Genomic DNA, 24,030 nt, shown 5'->3' with positions numbered 1-24,030 from the left:
TAAAGAGTTCATTCTGTCGTCGTGGGTATAACATTTAGAGACTGGTCCTTCGGATGGATCCGAAAAAGACGTTCATGGTTATCTAACAAATTAAGATTTATTTAAAATGTGATAACTTTAACTTTTCAATCGTCAAATGTCCTTAATTTTGCAACAATAAACCTATATTACCTGCAATTGAGGTTTATATCTCTCAGTTGATTCTATACGCAAGAGCATTGCCATGCTCTATAGCTAAGTATAAACAATTTTTGAAAACGAGATAAGTTAATGACAAACAAGTTGATGAAGCAAGAATATCAGAAGTCTCGTTTAAAGTCGTCATTTCGAAAGTTCTATGGCAGATATAATGACCTTTTTAGCAAATACAATCTATCCTTAAATAAAATGCTGACTGGCGAATTTCGTGCTATTGTTAGGTCATTGATAACACACTGAATTGTCAACGGATTTTTGTCGACCGTTATTTTCCGACCATGACAAGGAGCACACGCGGATGTGACCTATCGGCAGGGGGTGCTCACTCCTCCATGACACCTGGTGCACCTCTGAAGTTTTAGAAGTCCGTGTTTGCTCTCCTCCAAAATTTGTACTGTTCAATGGACTTTTGAGCTTGATTGATTATAAGTTGTTTTAACGTCTCTTTCGAGAATTTTTCACTTATATTGAGATGCCACCATTTGCCGGTGAAGAGCACAATTTGTCCTATACTCGGCACTTACGGTCATTGAGGGATTTTTTTTTCGTGCCAGCATGCACCTACTGCGACACATGACCTCGATCTATACGGTCTCATCCAAAGGACCGGTCTCCGCGCCCCACAGCGGGATTTGAACCCGCAACGTAAGATCAACTCCTTAATTCGCGACTCTAAAAAAATTCTTTAACCACTGCGTCACGCGGGCGACTTTTTAGCTTGAATACTATTTTTTATCTCCATATATTTCACATCATAAACCGACGTCCCATGCCGCAATTGATCTCAATGCTCTAAGACCGTACGTATCGAGTGCAGGTCTACATTTGCAGCCCTCTAGCTGCAAGTTTTTGCATCTCAATATGAGTGAACAATTGTCGGAGGGAAGTGATTACAAAATTTTGATTTTTATCCTGGGGACGGGGGTCGTATGTTTTGTTGTTTAACGTCCCTCTCGAGAATTTTTCACTCATACATGTATGGAAACGCCACCATTTGTTGGTGGAGAGTTGCAAATTTATTTTGACTTATATTCGATACTCAGAGGCATTGAGCAGTTAGGGATCTTTTTCGTGCCACACCTACGGCGACACGGGACTTCTGTTTAAACGGTCTCATGTGAAGGACGGGTCTCCAAAAAACAAGTACTTCATTTTTGCAGTGACCAACTCGTTAATTGGAAAATGAATGTGAATGTCCTGTACTTCATTTTTTGCAGTGACCAATTCGTTAATTGGAATATGAATGTGAATGTCCTGTAGATGTACAATAATATTTTAGAAATTTGATTTTCACTAGGGGGGAAATGGGAGTCATTTAATTTTCTTTTCACAAAAACTTATTTATTTAAACTCCTCTTACATTTTACAGAGTACTTTGATCTTTGGAAAGTCTGTGTAACTATGTTCTGTGGATGTGAATTAGGGTTTTGGAAATTCGATGTTCACCCTTGGATAAATTGAGGATTGGAATCAAACTTCCGCCAGAGTTCGTTTGTACCAAACTGTGTGCAGAGACGCAGAGGACTATGGGTATTTTGTGTTGAAAACCTATCATTTTTTGGTTAATTATTGAACATATTATGGCCAATATGAAGGTCAGTACTTTCAGAGGCAAACAACTCTTTGCGGGCTTTACTGTCTTATGACGGCATTTAGTTTTATAAATGGTTTATTATTATTAAACAAAATATTATGTATCATTTACCGGTACGGTGGTAGGTATTACCGGTAATTTAACAACTGAATGAAATTCCTCATGAAGATACAATCAAATGTTATATGTCTTTTCTTCTGCATAGAAAGCATAAAACCACGTTGAATTCTATAGTTAATAATGACATGGAAACAGTCAAAAAATGGACATTAAATTTGATATATACTTCGTACATTTTAAATTATGGATATTTTATTTGAAGCTCCAAGTTTTGTTTGTTTGTTGTTTGACGTCCTTTCTACAACTTTTCACTCACTTGGAGACGCCATCGGTTGTAAGTTCTGTGGAGACCTGGAAATTTAGACCTATGCTCGGCACTCAGGGACAATGTGCAGTCGAGTGTCGTTTTCGTGCCAGCACTTACTGCGGCACCGGACCTTTAGCTATCTACCTAAAGTATCTACTACAGTATATGAATCTGTCTTCACGTCACCGGATGAGATTCGAACCTGCAATGACAGGACTCTAGAGCAGCCGCTTTAACAACTGCCCCACGCTGGCAACAAAGTTTTATGGATAAAACATATGGAGATAACGAACAGTATTCAAGATCAAAAGTCCATAAAACAATACAAAATAGGAGCAGAGCAAACACGGATTTCCAAAACATCAGAGGTGGGATCATGTGCCATGGAGGAATGAGCATTCCTTGCCGATCGGTCACACCCGCCATGTGCTCCCAGTCATGACCGGGCAATGACAGAAAAAACTTCAGTCAGCATTTGACTCGACGATAAATTGTATTTGCTGACAAGGTCATTGTATCGACCATAGAACTTACGAAATGATGACTTTAAACGAGACTGCTGATATTCTTATTTCATCAACATGTTTGTCAGTAATTAACCTCGTTTTAGAAATTGTTCTTACATAGAACATGCTCTTGAGTATCGAATCAACTGAGATTTATAAACTCCGTATGCAGGTGATGAAGTGTATATATATTGCTGCATACATGTAAGTAAGGGAAGTTGACAATTGAATAGTTAAAGTCATCACGTTTATCACAGAGCTTGGTTGTAAGATTACCATAAACGTCTTTTTCAAGTAAAATATCAAATTATGAAACATTTTTGTCAGACTCTGTGGTATCTTTTATCTCGAGCTCACCAGGATATATCGTATCGACATAAGAATGGAAATTGCCATTGTTAATTGACAATACGACGCCGATATATCTAAACGTCGAGTTGAAGGCCACAGCAAGACTAGTGTTTTAGAAGTCTTCTTTTCACGTATAAGATTTTGGACAAATTCTGCTTCATACGAATACAAACATAGGTCTGCTAATAACGGGACACAATTGGTACCCATGGGAATTCTAATAGATTGTTTTAATTGTACAGGCACGTAGAATTAGCAATCTTGTGTAGAAAAATAATTTACTAATATACAACCCTTAAATGCTTTAGATAAACGCAAAATAAATCTTTTCATAACATGAGATACTTTCCTGGCTCCTAAAGAAAACAAAACAAGAAAAATACCATTGTTAATGTTCATTCCACAAGATTGTCTCAACGTAAAAATGAAGTCCAATTAAATATCATGTAATATAAAAGGATTTTGTATATTTTAAAGAAAGGCAAAGTTGGTATCTAGGCATTTGAAACAAAATCATTCGAATTTTATGTAAATTTAAGTACCTACATTGTTACACATAGTGAACGATTAAAAAAAAATCTTCATTTTATTATTGTTTTGCACTCAACAAATACTTTAATCATGTCTTAAAAAGGAAATAAACAATTACTTATAAATTTAAAATGTCTATTTCTACAAAATTACTTGAATACCAAAATTTTCATGGTATACATGTACCTCTTAGGTGATATACTATACCTATATTAAAACAAAATTTGTATAATGCTACATATACACTAAAACTTGATATTAAACAAATCCATACATGTAGCTGACTTCTTTTAGATCATAACATGTAGTTTATAATAATATCCTATCCTGATCGCTTATTAATTCATGTACAATATGCAAATGTGTAAGCACAATTAAAAATCTAAGAATTAAATAAAATAATCTGTCATTTGTTCAAGTTCTGAATGTTCTTGAAGCTTAAAAAAGGGAAACTATTGCAAAAACTAAACAGAGAAAGAATATTTGTCCGATGTTATATTTTGCTGAAGTTATTTATAAAAGTACGGTCAATGGTGCATCAGCAATCAATTTCTGACAGCAGTCGATCTAAGTATCTTAATGAATCAGAAAAGTTATTGATTTCACTTTTGCAGTTATATTGACCATTGTGTACGAACAATGATTTATAAGCGAGGACATATTTACTAGAAGCATCGATAAATATAAAAAAAAAATTCGATTAAAAAAAAAAAAGAATTGTTGCAATTTGGAAAGGGGATTGAGGGACATATTCACCTTTAGAGGTGGTAATTTTTAAAAAAAAATTATTTAAAAATTTCATACATAAAAAAATATTTACAAACGTACTAGGTGAAAAAAAAACATATACAAATATACTTGGTTCTCCCGTCAATCCTTCTTCAATAAATTTCTCTAAAGATAGGAATTAAAATCAAAATCAGATACAGAATTGTTACCCAACAGTGCTGACTTTACGTAAAAGAACTAGTCCAAATTCTAAACCTCAAATCTGACCTAGAAATGTAGAGAGTGTTCAAAGCGGACAATGAAATACTAAATACTCCATTCACAAAGGTGCGAAGATTTGCGACTGTTTTAATAATATGTAAATATTAAATACTAGTGTCATTTAAATGACCTGATATTCACTGATTAAGGTCGTTGGTTTCAGTCTAGTTCAGGCAAAATTGGCATTAACTGTTGGTCTATCCTTGCTCGTGCAGGGATCATAACGCACAGAACTGACCCTAATCTCTGGGGTCAGGCTAGCGCAATCAGATTTATGAAACAGTTTCTATTTCGCGCATGCGGCATAGTGTTTCTCTGAAGTAAAGAATAACGCAAAGCATTGTTTTCTTGAGAAAAAAAATTATAGAAACGAAAATCAGAACAAATCAAAGAAATTAACGGTAGCTATAGTATATTCCATATCGTCCACCAATTACGAGGACTTTATTTGTAACTTACCCGGAAAACTATCTGAAAGAAGATAGCTAGTATTGATTTGCTTCTTATTAAGATTAAGCTTTTAGTGTAGCATATATTTTGTATTCATATGTTATTTGACCTTATACGTAAATGTAAAAGTGAAAAATTTTAGTAATTTTATGCAATTGTATACATTTTATAGGCCATTGTTTAATTCTTTGTAAGACATGCATAAAGTATTCGCGTATTGCTAAACCTAATTTGAATAAAATGAACCATGTATTTTTTTTTATTGTTTACTGTGTTTTACTATGTAGACATAGGTACTCAAAGTTACATAAATTGCCTAGATAATAACTTTGCATCCTTCAAAATATATATGAAATTCTTGAATATTAACCAGTTGTGCATCTCTTTCATATCTGGATATTTTACTTGAAAAAGACATTAATGATATAATCCAACCAAGCTTTATGATAAATGTGATAACTTTAACTTTGCAATTGTCAACTTCCCTTACTTTTGCAGCAATATATCTTTATCACCTGCATTGTTTATATCTCTCAGTTGAATTGATGCTCTGTGTATGAACAGTTTCTAAAACAAGGTAAGTTATTGAAAAAAAAGTTGATGAAACAAGCATTTCAACGATACAATTTTTCATTAAGTAAAATGCATGCTACCAGAAGTTTTTTTTGACAAGGAGAACACGGCGGATGTGACCGGTCGGCAGGGGATGTTCACTCCTCCTTGACACCTGATCCCACCTCTGATATTTTGGAGGTCTGTGATTGCTCTGCTCCACATCTGTATTGTTTAAAGAACTTTTGAGCTGGAATACTGTTCGTTATCTTCATATATTCATAATTATATTCATAACTACAATTATACTTTGTTGTTAATAATATTCTACAATAATGTTTCAACCGTAGAAATAAAGTTCGTTAACTACAATAATATTATAATACTTAACGAACTTTATTTCTACGGTTGAAATATTATTGTGGAAATACAAATTGCTTGTGGAAAACCACTTCAACGTGTGTATCTTCAATTATTATGAATTCAAAGAAACCCTTTGCTTCGATTTTAAGTCGAATACTTGAATACATAAGTATTGAACGACTTGTATAATATATTTGTACTTAACGGTTAATATAACTTGACCTGAAGGTTCCAATTTCGAATATCTTCTGGTGATTTGTATTTGTTCAAATGACTTGAAAACTTCGGTAAAAAAGAGAAGTTGGACATATATTACAAAATATTCAACTGTTCTCAGTTTGAATTCACATTGAAGTTTTATGGAAATTCAATGTTTTGAGACTAGTTATCTTTTAGTTTTGTTCTTTAATTTTAAAAATATTTAAACACATGCATGTGAATTTTCCGCGTTGTCATAATAGAATGATATTAGAATAACCAATCATGAGTGCTTTAGGACTGAGTAAAAAAAATCTAGAAACTTATCTGCTCTTTAATTATGTCTCTGGTTAATCATACGACAGAATAATCAAATTACAGGGTCCAATGTCTTCTTCGCAATTACAGAAGAATTTAAAAGACACAATGAACATTCACCTAACACGTGCTATTGACCCTAGATAAATACCCCTAGAAAATTGTACTGGAATTATGATTAACAACATTGTCCCAAGATTTGGAAATACGTGGTTTATTCTAAACGGGTAAAATTCTAGAATTTTATTTCTCGCCACATGAGTAATAATATCATGTATGAGAGTTCTTGCTTCGGGTCCTTTTAAATGCAAAATATTCTTTAAAATCAATGGTAAAGTGAAAAAAAAATAATTTATTAATTTCAAAATACGGAGTCTAGAGAAGATGGATGATTTGTTCAAAGCATCACCTTGTACAGTGGGGCACATAAGGAACACTTCAGAATTTTTACTGAATATAGAAAAATTTATTACAAGCTTCTGCAAAAACAATTCAGACAACTACAAATTGTAAACTTTATATGTTCTTCAAGTCAATGACTCTACACTTGTTGACATCACGAACTTTGGTTTAACTAAAAGCTCTCATATATCTAGTTTTTTCCCGTTTTTGAGCGGGGTATAGGTATATTCTTCTCTTATTACAAAGCTGATGTTGTAATCTTTGGACTCATGTATAATGTATATTCACAAAATTTTCCTATTTGAATTTAAAGTGTCAGTATTTTCGAATACAACCCCCCCCCCCTAAAAAAATTAGACAACGCACACACGATTATTATAACCAATATTCCAGAATATTATGCGTCATATCTTAATTCTAAGCTGATTGTAAGTGCAGTTTCTTTACTTATGCCAATTTTTTGTTGTTTACAAATGCACGTTAATCCACAAACATTATACGATTCACATGTTCCACCTTTGCAATGGTTAGTTAACGAGAAAAACACACACTAAGCATTTTTCGTTTTTTCCCTATAAGGTTATATGACACATTTCTCATGCACACGAAATGCAATTGTAAAGGACTTATGATAAAAGTAACAAGTCGCATTTTTACTTCTTGATCAAGAAAGATTTGTACATCGTTTCAGCTAATCTTGTACTTCACATATAATAAAAGCATGTTTTTTCATTTGGATTTTAGGATTGTTATTTTATGGTCCTAAAGATAGCCTAAATTCTAAAGATAATTATTATTGCCAATTGTTTAATTTCTTTTTTTATCCTGTTGTTTAGGCAAATGAAAAAATAACTATAAAACTGGTTAAAAAAAATAAATCGAAAAGAAGGGGTAGAAAAATTCACCCAATATTCATCATGTGAAATTAAAATGAAAGAACTATATGCGGTATATTGCATATGTTTGCCCCCACAAAAGTCAAATTTTGAAAACTTCCTGAAATGTGCTGAATTCAATAAATTGTACGAGTAATATACGTTAACAGAAAATATTATAGTTCCAGAGCAGTGTATTCACAATTTCTGTTTTTATGACGTCACAAACTAGTCCGATTTTATATCCTTTTTCAGAAAAAGGACAAAATGGACAACAATTTAAGCTTTAGAATTTATAGAGCGCATGTGTGTTCAGGAACAATATTGACATATTTCATTGATATTATCATTCTACACATTATATCAAAATATTAATCCTGAACACACATGCGCTCGGTGACTTTTATTTAAAATATCGACGAAATATGTACATTTTTCTGCAAAATTCATAAAAAACTGAAATTTACGTCATATTTGTGACGTCATTACGTACATATGACGTCATTACTTATGAAATTATTCAGTGCTTTGAAGTCAGCATATACTCCCCTGTTTAAGGACTTGATTAAATATTACTCCATCAAAGTTTGATTTTGGGGGGCAAATGTTGGTTAATACCGCATATAGTTCTTTCTGTTTAAAAGCTCAAATTTAGTTTTTTCGTCATTTTATATACAGAATGCAGTATAAAAAAAAATTATTTCGTTCATCAATTTAAAAGTTATACCAACAGATGTTATACGTCGACTCTACTCTCAGTCGATCGGTCACCCCCGTTAATTAATCGCCAAATCGCATGATCCAAAGTCTCAGGAGGTGTGTTTTATTTGAGTTCTATGACCCTCTATTTCTTTGCATTTCCTGACCAGATTTAATTAAAGGCCTTTTATGCCACTCAAAAGTCACTAAGAAAGCATAACTGGCTAGTTAAATGTTTTGAGAGTAGATTTCTGTAGGTTTTTTAATCAGATACCAAATGTTTTATCAAAGAAATCGCATTTTTGTGAAATGACATTTATCTTGTAATTGCATAAAAATTTAAAGAACTGTTGAAAGACTTTTTTAAACTTGCCTCCTCTGTACATACACTATCCATGTGACAGTTCTATGTAAATCGCTTCTCATTTAAATGTGTACCTAAAAAAGACATTATGCAAACATCATTTTAAATTGTTGCTATGTTTTTGCCATTTCATTTTATAACTCTTTCTATATAAACATCTTATTTTGGCACATAGTATCGTTTTCAGATAGGAAAAAAGAAAACTTACCTGAAAAAGTAACTGGGGTGAAAGAAAAAAGGGAAAATAGGCTAAACTCAAATTTCTTTTTCATGGGGTGCATTGGGGGGATAGGGAGTTGGGTGTTTCAACCTCCTTTCATTAGAGATTACCATGATACAACAAAAAGTAAGAGGGGGCAACCAGCCTATCTCAATGAAAATTTTCAAATGTGAATTTGGAAAAAAGAAGGGTGCATGCCCCCAACAGATTCATGTGCCACATGTATACGTGCCTATTACACCATTGATACCCACGTTTTAGTGCAAGTTGTGATTGTATGACCGGGGCTAGTCGTCTTGAAATCGACATCCCATTTTCAGAAAAAAGTAGTTTTTGTTTCTCTCTAAAATACAGATAATATCTTAGAATATTTTTCTTATATTTCTTTTTACAATAAAATGTAAGGTGAAGTTGTAGCGTTATCAAAATTATCATATGCATGGAAGAAAGCAAACTTGTTATTTTGTACTATGATCCTTTTTTCACCAATGCCTCTTGGTATTTCAATTCTTGCTTCTTTTACGAGGCGCACAATCAGGCAGAAATATCCAATTCAGCACCAAGTGAAAAGTGTATTCAAGGGTTGTAAAATTGCTGTCAAAACTCTGGGCTCGATTTAACATTTTAATTCAAACTGTATTCGTTGTTTACAAATATCGAGCCCGTGACTTAGCAGATTTTACCCAGTCGTTGAACCAGAGACTTTCAATAATAAATACTTTTTAAAAAGACCAAATGATGACGTACTTGTGTACAGGGTTTTCATGTTTTTATTTTCTCTTTGAGTGTTTTAAGTTTACAGAAATACAATTCATACAGTACAAAGAAGCCAACTTCACATTTTTACTGATGCTTTCCATCAGATAGCATTCAAGGCATTTAAATTCATTTATTCACAGTGTAATACGGTAATTATGGAACATAAATAACGTACCATGTAGTAATCCAATCAAACGTTTTAATGATTGACAAACACTGATGTAAAAAAGCAAGAAAACCAACGTTTAATTATTTAAATAGGAAAAATAAACCTTTAATAATCTAAAAAAAATGTTTTTTTTTAATAAACTTAATTTAGCTTTCGTTGCGGAGATCTATAAATGTATTCTTGAAGTTAAAAAAGTAAGGAAAGTAAGGGGAAAAAGTTCCCAGAAATCCTCGGCCAGCCGAGATCAGGCAAGACAGAATTAATAAAACAAGACTAGATTTAAGGGACGTTGTTTTCATTAAGGGGAAAATATTTTCCCACCGTCTTTTGGTTAATTAGCTAATATATAATTGATAGACTCAAACATAACTAAAGGAAGGGTTGTAGTGATTTAGTTCTATTTCTCCGCAGTCTTTACGGGTCGTGATTTGTGAATTAGAAGTTGTTATTTACCGAAATAGAGGAATGCATATATATATATATAAGTATTTACATTTTGCTGGTCGCAAAATGCAGAAAGAATTGATAGTTTTCACTAAAACTCAAAGAAATCTAAACTAGATAGAAGCCAAAATTAATTAATTAAAGCAGTAAAGGATTTCAACTGATAAATACTTTCCTTAAATAAAATTGTAAATGCAAGCAGATAAAAATAAATTGGCACGGTGGAATAATACATATACAGAAACTGTATACAGAACAATAATTAAATATTATTAATAAATTACACAAAAATTCACACATATATCATTCAGGAGGAAAATGGGATTTTCTAACCCTGTTAAACAGGGAACATATGGGATGGAAGTATTATATACAAGGATTACTTTTAATATTATGCAGACATTTGAGAAATTAGGAAGGTTTCAATTTGTTTTTCTTTGTTTTAAAAATTGCAGAGATTTGAATGTCAAGAACTGGAATGTAAGAACAACACTTTAAAGGAATGACCAAAGAATTTAGAGTTTGTGAACTCCATTACGTACACGTGTAATACCTTCTTATGGAAATTTACCGTTCTCTAATGTTTAAGTGTTATACTGACGTGCGCTGAATTTTGGAAAACCCTGATCTTAATACTCTCAAGAACAAATGGTCATACAATTGAGCAGATTTTCGTTTGATTTCCAAAGAAAGTTGTTTCCAGAATTCAAAGATTTTATTAGCTAGGATTAAATATAATAAGCTTACTGGGCGATTTATGCATGAAGAAATCTGTCGACTGACAGACTAGGAATATGGACAAAAGATTTAATAGGCAACAATGTGTCCACTAATTAGTTTTGAATGAATCGTTTTAATTACCCCCTGGTAGGTCACAGCATTCACGCTGAGGTTTTATTGTCTTTTAAAAATGGCCACTAATCAACTTTGATTTTAAACTTTGAAAAAATAAATTTGTACTTTAGAGCAGTAAAAATAAATACCAATCTTAAAAATTCTTACAATAACTTGCAAATCTGACAAGAATTAAATTTCTAAAAGAACGTAAGTCGTTCCATATTTTCAACATACTCTTTATCAAAAAATCCCTTGACTGTTATTAGTTTCAATACAAATACTATCTCACAGTTTACTTTTAAAGTTAAAATATTTAGCTTAAATCTAGGTAACACAGTCGGTAAATTTACATTTAAATAGTCCCAGCTTGTAAAAACAGACTTTTGTCGCATAAATGTCAATGTACTTCTATATCCACAGCTATCCAAAGAAATACTAGATACCGAAAATCGAAATCAAAAAACTTGGATAGATGGAGTGACATTTCATCTTTGCACAAGTCAACCATTTCACCAGTTAAACCATTTCAAATGAGAATAGATACTAAAGAAGTATTATGTACGATTCCACAACGGACCAAATGTCTCCCATACAAATATATTGCACAAGCGAAATCTTCATCCATTATACTCTTCAATACAAAGCACCATATAAACCCATGAACCAATCACAGTATCATATCACAGATAATGCTTCTTCAACCCCGGCAACACTCCAGAGCCTTTCGGACTACCGTTCGTGGTTCTAAATGTCACATTTTGAAGCAGACTTCCTGTGTAGGAAGCTGGGACTGTCATCATGAGTCTCCGTTATACACTATGTGTAAAGCAGTGTCTGTCTGAGGGGGTTCTTCCGGATATTCAATTTCAGGTTCAGGAACGTCTTCCGGATCTTCGTTGTCCACTCCGATTAGCCAATTGATGATCATGTGATCTTTATCTGAATCCTCACCCGAGTCGTCTTCAAAGTCATCGTAATTGACATGTTTTTGCGGTATCAGCTGGATGGTTGAACTGTACCGCCTCATACCATTGACAGTACCACTGTTGTATCTGTTTTTGGTTAAATTGTCTGTTTTATCTATAGAAAGTACCTTATTGTTCACAGAATTGTTTGTTCGTGATTTTTGCCGCATAGTCGTTTTTTGTCGGTTCGTTGTGTAGTCGGAAATGGGGGAAATCTTAGGTTCACTTTGACAGTGCGTAAGGCTTTTCTTCTTTAGCTGTGCAGTATTGTTGTTTCCACTAGAAATGGAATTGTCCTTGGAAGATAACCGGGTACGGTATCCGTTTTTGACGGACCTTGGTGTGCTCATTTTCCCTTTTTTATTATCTATGGACTCTAATTTCAAAGTACTCACAGTTGATGAAGTATTGGTCTCTTCCGACGGAACCCACGTCTTTGATCTCTGAATAAATCCGTTGGTCAGCTTTTTGCCATTACTATTGGCGGATTCAGACGATTCCTGACTGAAAGGTGACTTTGTGAAGCGCTGTCTGTGGGAACTGTCACTAGCGTTAGTACTTGGCTTGCTGCTTCTACTCCGAATGTAACGACTGCTGTGGTATGCTGCGAGGGGGGAGTTCCGGGCTCTATCTTGTATTGGCGGCAATTCGGGAGCGCTCATCCTCCTTAAATGAGTGTCACTGTTCTTTTTTTCGTGATAAGAGTTTTCATTGCTAAATTCAATTTCTTTTATTGATCCAATATCGAAAGTCACACTTGTTCTTCGACGGAAATTAAATGTTGTCGTCGGTCTCGAGTTAAATCTCCCTTCCTTGCCGTTAGCCGGTATTTTCAATACTGACTCAAAACGATTATTTCGCGTCATTGGATTGGATTCCGATTTCATCTTACGGGCGCATGCGTGGGTATGTAATAAAGAGTTTATTATGATAATCTATTCAAGGTATCATATCTGCACAGGTAGACCATTTAAATTCATTCCTATTCTATTCAGTAGGTCTGTGTGAGCTATTATACTTTAAATGATCGGCTATTGATAAGAGAGGGCTATGGAGTCCGTCAGACCTTGAACATGCACTGTGACGTGGAATTAGCGTGTGGCCAAGCTCGGTCAAGGACAAAATGTTTTACCGCCAAGGAAGGCGGGTTCTGCTACCGTGTATAGAACCAGTGTTTATCCAATACACAAAGTTTATTGATCCTCCAAACTTCCCGCTGACTTTTAACTGTCTTTGATCCAAATTTCAATATTTTCCGCTCAATTTCCAGACTACAGCCCTCTTTTTCGCTTTAATCAAATGTCAATGACTGCTGAAAACTTCGAATATCTGAAATAGAAATATAATGGAAGTTTCGATAAAAATTATCAGGTTCTAATTTTATGATAAAGGACATTTAGATGCATCAATTAATCTTTTGATATAGCTACCAATTAATATTATCATTGATAATTTAATTTGGTTCTTATCCCCCCCCCCCCCCTTTTTAAGTTTTAACTTCAAATTAAATAAAAAGTTCCATCAATTTATCTAGCAGATGAAAACATTTTTATCAATTACTCTAAATAAAATAAAACTTCATTATTCATTTTGTAAAATTTCAAGCAGACGATGTAGAATGATATAATTATGTAACACGAAAAATATCAGGATGTTTTTTAAAAGAATTCCTTAGTAGGACTTTCATTTCTTGGAACCAGAAACTCGGGGCTTTAGAAGAGACGGGAGGTATTAGTTGAAACTATTTGCTTTGACAGAATCAATTCTGTGTCTTATTTTGTCAAGGTCCCCCACTTGGAGTAGCTGCAGATAGCGGATGCATTTATCTCCTTCCGAATGAGAGTTCCAATTTGATAAGAACATTATCCTCCCCTTTATAATTTTTAACTAAAAGAATAATTTAATGCTTTCCTGCGATTAAAATGAAATTAACACAGCATTTTTTTCTCTGCAAAACCGAGTTTTGCCTATATTGACTCGTACTCATTTAAAACATCTGTACCCACATCTGACCTGTACATCGTACCGGAAATAGTATTTTCCGATACAAACATATACAGGAATTGTAAGCGAATGTTCACAATAACGCTTTAGAATTACTTACTTTTTGGAGCCTTTCCTGAGATTTATTACCTGTAGTTTATACTTTATCTATGTGAGACCACTGGCATGAACTTAAAATGTCTCAGTGAAACCTTTAAGAGCCGCGTCATTGAACCAATATTGACACAGCACTTGTAGATTTATGTATTGGTCTTTATACATATAAAACAAGGTATTCAGACTTATCTCATTCTACAGTCTATTTTTACTTAAGACTGATTTAAGTTGAGTCCCGGTGAAATACGATCCAAATTCTACCAGACTAAGTGTTACTTTCCAACATTCCTATCCTTACGTTAAGGTTTTAATTGCCACCTCAGAGAAAAGTGAAGACAAAGAAAACAATCTTAATAACAAATTTCTACTGAAAAGGAGAATTAAGAGAAATTTTAAAACAAATTATTAAATATTTTCCCATTCTTAATTTATAACAAATACCACGATAAATATTAACCGCTAAGATCTTCGACAAACACTTTCAGTATTTTATTAAAACTGATTGCATTCAATGACAGTATAATTATTAGTAGATATGTTTAATCAAATGAGTTTTCACAACTTTAAAGTCCACTTTACATGTATGTACTTTATAAAAACGCTTTAAATGATATATGTAATTATATTTAGCTGAAGCAAGAGATAAAAAAAATTGCTTAAGAATCAACCGCTATATAGATTTACGCTCGAACATGATCCAGAGTTTCTAAGAAATTCCACCACCTTAATATTTGAATAGTTTTAAAAATCTACACAGTATACCATAAGGTACACAGGTACAAAAGAAACTCAGAACTCTTCGGATTGCCAATAAAGAGAGAAAATTTATACGTATACTCACCCCTCAAGAGACGAAAGGTTTCAAATTTATGGCAATTTTTGCATTTAATCCCAAATACAAAAGCTCAAGGGAAAATATAAAACTTTAAAATGTCCACTTGCTAACCAAACTAATGTTACAAGTACTCAAGCAGATCCTAGTGCAGTTTTACTAATATACAAAGACTTTTGCGATCTGAACTGAAATGACTAAACAGCTTATGGTGGGAAAACTTGAAAGTCACTGGGTTTTATAGCAATCAGTTATCAGTGTGTATTTTATCGTTTTAGCGTGCAAGTGCCTTGATTGATTACCAAAAAAGCTTAGCAAGAGAGAGAGACCGGGTGTATACGGGGTCAAGGTAGAATGTCTGAGATACTGGAAATCAAGACAATTCCACTGCTTTCCCATAAAGAAAACGCGATGAGACTATTTCATTGGAAAAGCACAATAAGGCATGCAATCTTTCTCCTTTCCTTTACCAGATATTATTTTGCAAACTTTCAGAAAATGTAGAACACAATTCGTAACTAATTATTTTTCTTCCCCTCTAATCAATAGTATCTCATTAGATATTGTCTCAGGGCACCCATCGAGACGAGGTGTTGATTGTAGATGCAACAAGATGGAGAGAAAAAAAGAAAATTAATTTCGATGAGAAAATGAAGTTTCTTTTCTCATTAAGTAGATATATATTCATACATTATTAACATCTGGGTAAAGACCTAATTACAATGTAACTCTTCTGTTCAAAATCTAATACATGTAGATTCCGGGAATGAAAATTTCTGTTTTTAGTTTTTCTTTTATATAGATATTTTTTTTCTTCTCAGATCTTTGTTTTAAACCAACAATGCTTTATTTCATGTTCCTTGAAAACTTACACGTTACTGTGCAAAGGAAGTATTTTTTTATGATACGCCGATGAAATTAAAGTGACCTGTAACTTTATCTTACTGGGTAACAGGATGTTCAGCCGGAAGTGACAACAGACAGAACGCGGACCAAGTTCAATTAAAGATAATCATTGGTAGCTCCATCCTGTATAGAATCGTTATTAAAGCCCTGCTATCATTATTTAACCTTATCTGTGTATGCTTTCTCACATAAAAAAGACTAATATCCATTGAGGATCTGTGCAAGAATCGTCGTAAAATAATCACTATCATATTCAGTTTTGATTATTGTAATGGAGACTTGGGTTTTCGATAATAAATCCTTATTTAAAAAAAATTATTGCCATCGGCGACTTTTTCTGTCCGTTGTCTTTTGAATGGGTAAGCGTCCTCAAGTGACTTAGCTAGAATCGGACTAATTGGAAACGGGGATAGGCATGGTCCAAGTTGAAGTTCAAGTTCTTTATTTCTTTGCGTCATACGACACATCAGATTACATGTAACAATAAATAAACATGTGTACAATAATATATAACAATATGAGAGTGAGCATAATAAATAAATAGCAATTAAACATGTAGGATGTGTTTTAACCGGCATATGTAATTACATTTATGAAACACTAAAAAAAAATACAATTAATTCTTTCTTCTAACGGAAGCTTGATATAAATATTTATTTTCCAAGATTACAAAGTTCCTTAATATTTTGTATGGTGCATCATATTGGATTCTTGTATTTACATTATTCGTGTAGTTTCTGATTTTAGGCTCATTCCCTGATAAAAGCCCCTTTTTGTTATTTTTTTTTATATTTATCTTCTGCTTTTCCATTACCTAATTATTTAATATTTTGTTGGAAATTCAACTGTAGAAATTGAATTATATATATACGGAAACGTAAGGGCTAACGAATGTTTTGTTTTCAAATCATTCATTACATTTAAAAATTCTTTTATAATTAATATATATATTGTACATTGACTTATTTCATAAAGATTCATGTTGCTTATGAAGATGGCAGTATAATTAAGCTGTATGATTGCAATATCATAAAAAAAAATCATCATCTTTAAAAACATGAGAAATAATCAAGGATTATACAGTTTTTTCACTGATCCTCATAATTTTTTTCGAAGATCAATAATTTTTTTCGGAGAGCTACAGATCTGCAGCTAATAAATAATAATAAAAAAAAAATCATCATCTGAGTTAACATATACTATATATATAATATATTTCTTACATTTCCGATGTCTTTGTCCGAGATGAAATTACAAAAATAGAGTAAAAATACTTTATTTCTATAATAAATAAATCTACTGGTTCATCGATTAAAATCACGTGCACAAAAAGAGACAAAAGCGGGGCTTGTAGCACGTGATTTGCGGAATCAAGGGCATGTAAATGTAAGGAATAAATGTCAGATTTTTTTACTTTATGACGATCATCAATCGATGCATGAAAATAAAAAAAAACACCAAAATGTTAATATCACGCAATCAACTCGATTGATCACATCATGAAACAAAAAAGAACAATTATTCCTTTAAAATTACAATTTATATTATAGGATATTTATCAAGTAATGGTGCTAGTATGGAGTTACGTGGATATAACGGCATATTTACCAACCACTATAGTATGCTTTGCTAGTTAGGTGATATATATATAATTCACCGGCATATGTATCATATACTTTGGTATCCATCCTCGTACATACCTATCAACATTGTACATATGTATATATAATATAATTATTTAAATAATATTGATTAATTTATTCACCTTATCTTGCTTATCATATTTATTCTGATTGTGAAATAATTATGCATAATTATTCAAAGTCATTCAAGTATAAAGTGGGTGTTGATTTCCTTATATCATTAATTCTTTTTCTATTGGTAAACCACGGCTTAGTCTGAACTTATTCTGCAATATGTTGACATTACACATAGAATTCTTTTTTCTTTTGTCTTGCGGCACATTCAGTCTGAATACAGAAAATTAAGAAATATACAGTTGTATAACCGCAGTTCTATAATCAAATATATGCACGTGTTGGAAAGTGAAGAAATTCTCAAAAACAATGCGCAAAAAATCTTGCGCCGTAAAACGGACATTTTTTTTTCATTGCAGGATCTGTAGCGTTATAGTCAAAGACTAAATTAGATAACGCTACAGTTCTGCAGGTAGATATATACGTGTAAATAAATGTTTTTTGTTTCCCGATTAGCCAATATTTAAGTCTAAACCGATGGGGAAAAACTCTCAACGAAACTATTACATGAAACAAAACAAAAACAAAGAAACAGTGTTAAAGGCAGAGATTTTTTACCGGGTGGTAAATTCCAGGTGAGGGAGGGGCTTATTTTGTACACAGGTGTGAATGCCTTAGGGGCTAGCAGTCTACCTGTGGCCATCTGTCTCCTAATCCCTATACACAGGAAGTGATTTAATACACAGTGAAATACCCAGATATCAAACTTTACCTGTGTTGGGGATTTTGAGACAATTTTAAAATTAGTAGTAAAAAGTTTTTTCAATATTACTTTGATTTATTTTTTACTCTTTGAAAATACCCCTACCCATTTAAAAAAATTATTATTCTATCATACTATAAAATAAAGATTGCTTTAGATGTTAGTGTATGTGTTGATTTAAAAAAAAACTTCTGTCACAACCAGATACGACTTTTAAAATTCATTCCTCCCCAGGATCCCAGCTATTAATAAAATGAAAAAATAAGAGTTGAGTTAACTACATTTCACTAAGAAAAAATATCTAGGTTTATCCTAACCTCGGTAAGATTTTGTCACAAAAGTAAGAAATTTCACAGAATGGAGGACAGTGATAATAAAAAAAGGTTGATAGATGGAATGCTGTAGTTTGCATTTCATTAAAAATTATTTCACTCATATGAAAGTAAAATTTAATGAAGTAACAAAGGAAGAAAAACTTCACCAACATCCCAATGTGCACAAAATGTGAGAAAAACGAAGTAAAACAACACTTTCCGTTTATATTTTAATTATAAAGTCATGTTGTTTAACATAACAATACCCGAGATGGATATATGGACATTTACATAAAGCTAAGTGAAGGAACACTAACAAAACTAAAAAAAAACTACATATGTATATAGTGACAGTTTTTAGATACAAGACAACGTAATATTTAGCCATAAACCACTAATGTTCACGTGAGTTGTTTACTATAGGCATAGAGTTTAAACTACTGAGTATTTACCTTAATATTGTTTGAACTCTTACATAATTTTTTACTTCTTGCAGAAATAATTATGTATGATTTCACAAAGCCATTATTTTAAATCGGTGGTGACCATATACGAATACACAACTATAGAACAAAGAAAAAAAACCAAACAATGCTCTAAGATACTATTTCTTTAAGCAATTTATTCAATGCTCTAGATACTACTTCTTTATGTAATTTATTTGAGTGATTATGAAAAATGTTCATACAGAAGAAAGGGGCTTAAATGTAATTTTTTGAAACGAGTCTTCGTTGCAAGATACGAAACTTTTTAACATCTCTAAATAATGTGCTGAAGAAGCCAAAGAAGGAAAAAAAAAAAGAACTACATGAACTACATGTACTTTGAATTATTAATATTATTAATAATAATTAATAATTATTATTATTAATGCTTTTTTGAAAGCAAAGTCTAAAGTCTTGTGTTAAAGTTTAATCAAATTTAAAACATTTCTTAAAAATTTGTGATGATCTTTGTATATCAAAATTCACTCGTTTAAACTCATTTTAATATCTAGAATTAAAGCATATTAAAGACAAATGAGATGAAAATTAACATTTTTAACAAATTTGATAAATTAAATGGTATAAAGAAAAAATGTGACGTTAACCGACAGACAATCATTATATAGAGAGAATTTTTTTTAAAACAAACATAAAGAAATGCATTAAACATCTTCTTTAGTGTTCTTTTATTTCAAATAATAAATGTAGAAAAAAAATATGTAGGGGTTTAAATTTCTTAATTTCTTTCTAAAATAAATTTGTACATTCATTGAAAAGGAGGCCACGGTTAAAGATTCATGATCAATCATATTCCTAGTAATAAACCGAAGAGTTGAACAACCGATGATCAGCTGACAGAGTTTTTAGTTCCTGATACATGCAAATAGATTACACGATACAATACAGTTAATTTGATTTTAAATCTTAATTTATATGCACATTTTATTACTTAGAGCATTTACCCTTTTTTTTAAATTTGCACACACGTATGAAGATGTCTTAACTTGCAAGCAGCTAAAAAGTTTTCATCAAAGCACTTAGAACTCCCCCGCGGTGAGGTAATGTCCCGATTGATTTAAAACCAGAAATATTTAATAAAACTGTCTAATCTTAAAAAAACATAACAATTTTCTGCTCAGCTAGACGCGACTGATATGGAAGGAACTGAATGATACATAACACTGGGTCGAGCTATCAAGACGCAAAAAACTAATGGTCCATAGCAATACATAAGGGAAAAAAATAAGGAATATGAACCTTTAATAATTCTAAAATATTTAAAACTTGGCAATTTCAATTCAGACTCAAGATCTATTAATTCCTAATATAGCAACACAAATGATTTAAACGAACTTCACAATTCAATATAGAGTCACCCGCGTAGCGCAGTGGTTAGGGCATTTGCGTAGCGCAGGACATGGTTAGAGTATTTGCGTAGCGCAGTGGTTAGAACATTTGCGTAGCGCAGGACAGGGTTAGAGTATTTGCGTAGCGCAGTGGTTAGAGCAGTTGCGTAGCGCAGGACATGGTTAGAGTATTTGCGTAGCGCAATGGTTAGAGTATTTGCGTAGCGCTGAGGTTAGAGCATTTGCTTAATAGTGGCGGAGTTCCAATCAAAATGCGGGGCACGGAGACCGTTCATTCGGATGAGACCGTATTAACAAAGGTCCGAGTCGCAGTAGGTACTAGCATGAAAAAAAATCCCTCGTTGATCAAAGGCCCTGAGTGCTGAATAAGATCTAAATTTGGAGCCCTCCATCGAAAAGTGAATGTTGGTGTCTAATAGGAGTGAAAATGCTCGAAAGGACGTTAAAAACAAACAACTGAATCAAGTCACAATTTTACGAAAGCCTATATTCGCAAGAGAAGATCTAGTGTTTATAGAGCCTTTTTGCTCTAGAGTCGCGATGTAAGGAGCTGATCCCTATACTTCACAGTATTTGAATCCAACAGTGTGACATAGAGACCCGTCCTGCAAATGAGATTGTTTATACCGAGGTTTCGCATCGCAACAATTGCAACTTCTCAGACCTTTACAAAAAGTGGAGAAACTTTCCGAGATTGTCGGAAAGGCCCTAGAAGATGCGCTTGGTATTGCAATAGGCAATAGCGATCACTTACTGCTCAATGGCCCTCAGTGTCAAGTATAAATGTAAATCTAAAATTCGCAGCCCTCCACTGTCAAGGGTTAGTGCTTCCAGATGAGTGAAATATTCTCGAAAGGGACGTTTATCGAACTAACAAATAAATAAATAAAAACAGTGTAAACGAAAGACCAGATGGCTCTTTGTGTTTTGAATTTTGAATTCTGAATGAGTCTGCTGAACCTTCATTTAAAACACGAATTCCTCTTTTCGTATTCACGCATTGATTATTTTCAATTGCGAATATATAATGATGGATAATACTTCTTCCTAATATTCCTAACTATTTAAGAAAAATTCTATTATTTAAAATTCTTATTTAAAATTTAAAAAAAGTATTTGTGTGTTTTACAGCGCTAGACACTTGCAAAGCAGCATGAAACAAATTCAATTTCATTGTGGAATATCTTGTTCTAACAACTTCTAGTCACCTCCCGCTACATACTTTTTACATGTTAGAATATATTTAGATAACATTTTTATTTGTTATTCCACTGCCCTCTTCATTGCAAATATGACACAATGAAATACTAGTACACAGAATGGCATTTTACATGGTACATCTAAGATGTCGAAGAGTACAATCATGATTGCACGACCAAATTGTATATTTTTTCGCGATACATCAACATCTCTTATAAAAATGATTTAACAGTTTCTCTACCGAAAATTTATAAAAATATTTTTTAAACAACCTTTTGTAATAATTATCACTTTTATATTCTAAAGACACTTATTCATAAAGTTTCTCCGAGTCTATTTGCAAAGCATCCTTGCGGACAAACTAATCAACATTCTTTCGAAATTCTGGTTTTAAATGGTTCTTTATGATAAAGCTTTTCCTAATATAACAGCACGCATAACATATAAATATAATATGCATCAGAATCAGGATTGCATAATTTTCTCTCAAACTTACCAAAATATTATCCACTGCAATAAGACAAAAGCCTCTCTGTAATCACCACACATCAGACATCAGTCGACGGACCGGCAGACAGATCAGAGTTCCATCCTGGTCTCTATCTCAATTACGTAACGAGATCGGTTTTTAATGCAGGTAAAACACAATTTATTGATTTTAAATGGTGAAGAGAGAAATGATATCAGCATATCACAAAGTGCATTAGCATACTGCTGAAGTTTAAACATGTAATAAAGAGATTTCTCCCTGCCCTGAGAACTGATAACCCGGCTTAGTTGATCGCGCTTAAAATGCGTGCATACCTGTATACCTAGAACGATCAGAATTCCCAATACGTGCATTTTCGATGAGATTGTATGTACATAATTTTAGAGCAGCATAATTGAAACAGGCTTTATCTTAAGATATTGCCTTCGTCTGCGCCAAAAATAACCTTCATTACAAGAAATATTCGTTTTCGGTATACATATATCAGATTCTATTTTAGTATACTATGTTGGGATTAGATAAAACCTAACCTTCGAATCTCCAAATATAGTACTAAAGTTATCAAAACTCACAAATTAGACTCTGGAGATGAAGCATAGAGCTTTGGCGTGTTCATATGTGCTCGTCACAACAAAAACTTAACGAGTTTTCAAATTTTCGGGGAGTGCGTTGAAATTGTGAATAAAATTTATTGATGCTGGCATTTATAACAGATAAGAAATTTGTGAAAATTGATGAAATATGAACAGAATGTGATTAATGATTAAGATCGGGAAAATTAGCTAAATTTGCTCCACATCTACCACAAAGAGAAATGCATGGTAGTCAAACCCTTTGACATAAAGAAATTAACGATTCGTCTGTTTCCACCGCGGGACGCAGTTGTTAGACCCAAGGTCCTACATATAGTTGAGAGTACATTTTCAAACTTCCGCCAGAGTTCGTTTGTACCAAACCAAATATGTGCGGAGACGCTATAGGACTATGGGTAGTATGAGTACATTTTATCCTCCTGCTAGAGTGTCTGCTCTCGAGTCACAAACGAAAGTAAGGAGTTGGTCCTTACGTCGCGGGTTCGAATCCCACTGTTGGACGTGGAGAACCGTCCTTCGGATGAGACCGTAACGGTATAAACCGAGGTCCCTTGTCGCAGTAGGTGCTGGCACGAAAAAGATCCTTCACTGCTCAATGACCGTAAGTGCCAAGTATAGCACAAAATTTGCAGCTCTCCATCGGCAAGTTGTGGTGTCTCCATATGTCAGAGTAGAAATTCTCGAGAGGGACATTAAACAGCATACAATCAATCAATCATACTCTTGAAAATTCGATTAATTACGTCTTTTTGTATGCCTTTTATTAATTAATATTTTAGAGAAAATTTGCCTTTTTGGGGTTTACTGGCTTTACAAAGACATATTATCGTTGATGTGTCCTCATATGGATTTCCTTAACAAATCTTAAATTATTTATCCTTAAAAATGGAAATATTCACACTGGTGAATGTATTTTAAGTAAAAACATCATTAACTGTGGTAGAGCGTTCGCTTCGTGATCGGGAGGCCCGGGTTCGATTCTCGTTCGCGGTGCCGCGTCATACCTAAGACGTAAACATAGGTAGTGACTGTTCCTTCGCCAAGCGCTCGGCACTAGAAGTGAAAGTCACGGGTCTTTCGGATATGACCTTAAAAACGTAGGTCCCGTGTCACGGTAGGCGCTGGCACGAT

At 33.2% G+C, this 24,030-nt stretch overlaps 1 protein-coding gene across 3 annotated transcripts in view; it reads right to left on the bottom strand.

The window, feature by feature from the left end:
- The window catches only part of LOC134243140 (putative uncharacterized protein DDB_G0293878), a 476,688-nt gene extending 454,271 nt beyond the window's left edge, over positions 1–22,417 (bottom strand). Inside the window, exons 1-2 of one of the 3 annotated variants that reach the window (XR_009986982.1) lie at positions 22,313–22,417; positions 11,701–13,481 (exon numbers count right to left, since the gene is read on the bottom strand). Coding sequence is in view for 2 of the 3 variants with exons in the window: in XM_062725373.1 (XP_062581357.1) it covers positions 11,984–13,039 (1,056 nt within the window). In the remaining variant the exon portion in view is untranslated. Of the gene's footprint in view, positions 1–9,725; positions 13,482–15,093; positions 15,154–22,312 lie in introns of those variants that run through there. The other 2 variants (XM_062725373.1, XM_062725374.1) reach the window with 2 other exon arrangements.
- Between the last annotated feature and the right edge of the window lie 1,613 nt (positions 22,418–24,030).

The sequence above is a fragment of the Saccostrea cucullata genome, unplaced genomic scaffold, assembly GCF_032062105.1.
Source record: "Saccostrea cucullata isolate Sc308-1 unplaced genomic scaffold, CSIRO_AGI_Scuc_v1 ctg161, whole genome shotgun sequence".
NCBI classification, from domain to species: Eukaryota; Metazoa; Mollusca; class Bivalvia; order Ostreida; family Ostreidae; genus Saccostrea; species Saccostrea cuccullata.
Note: the sequence above shows the minus strand (reverse complement) of the source record. Positions and strands in the feature narration are given on the sequence as shown.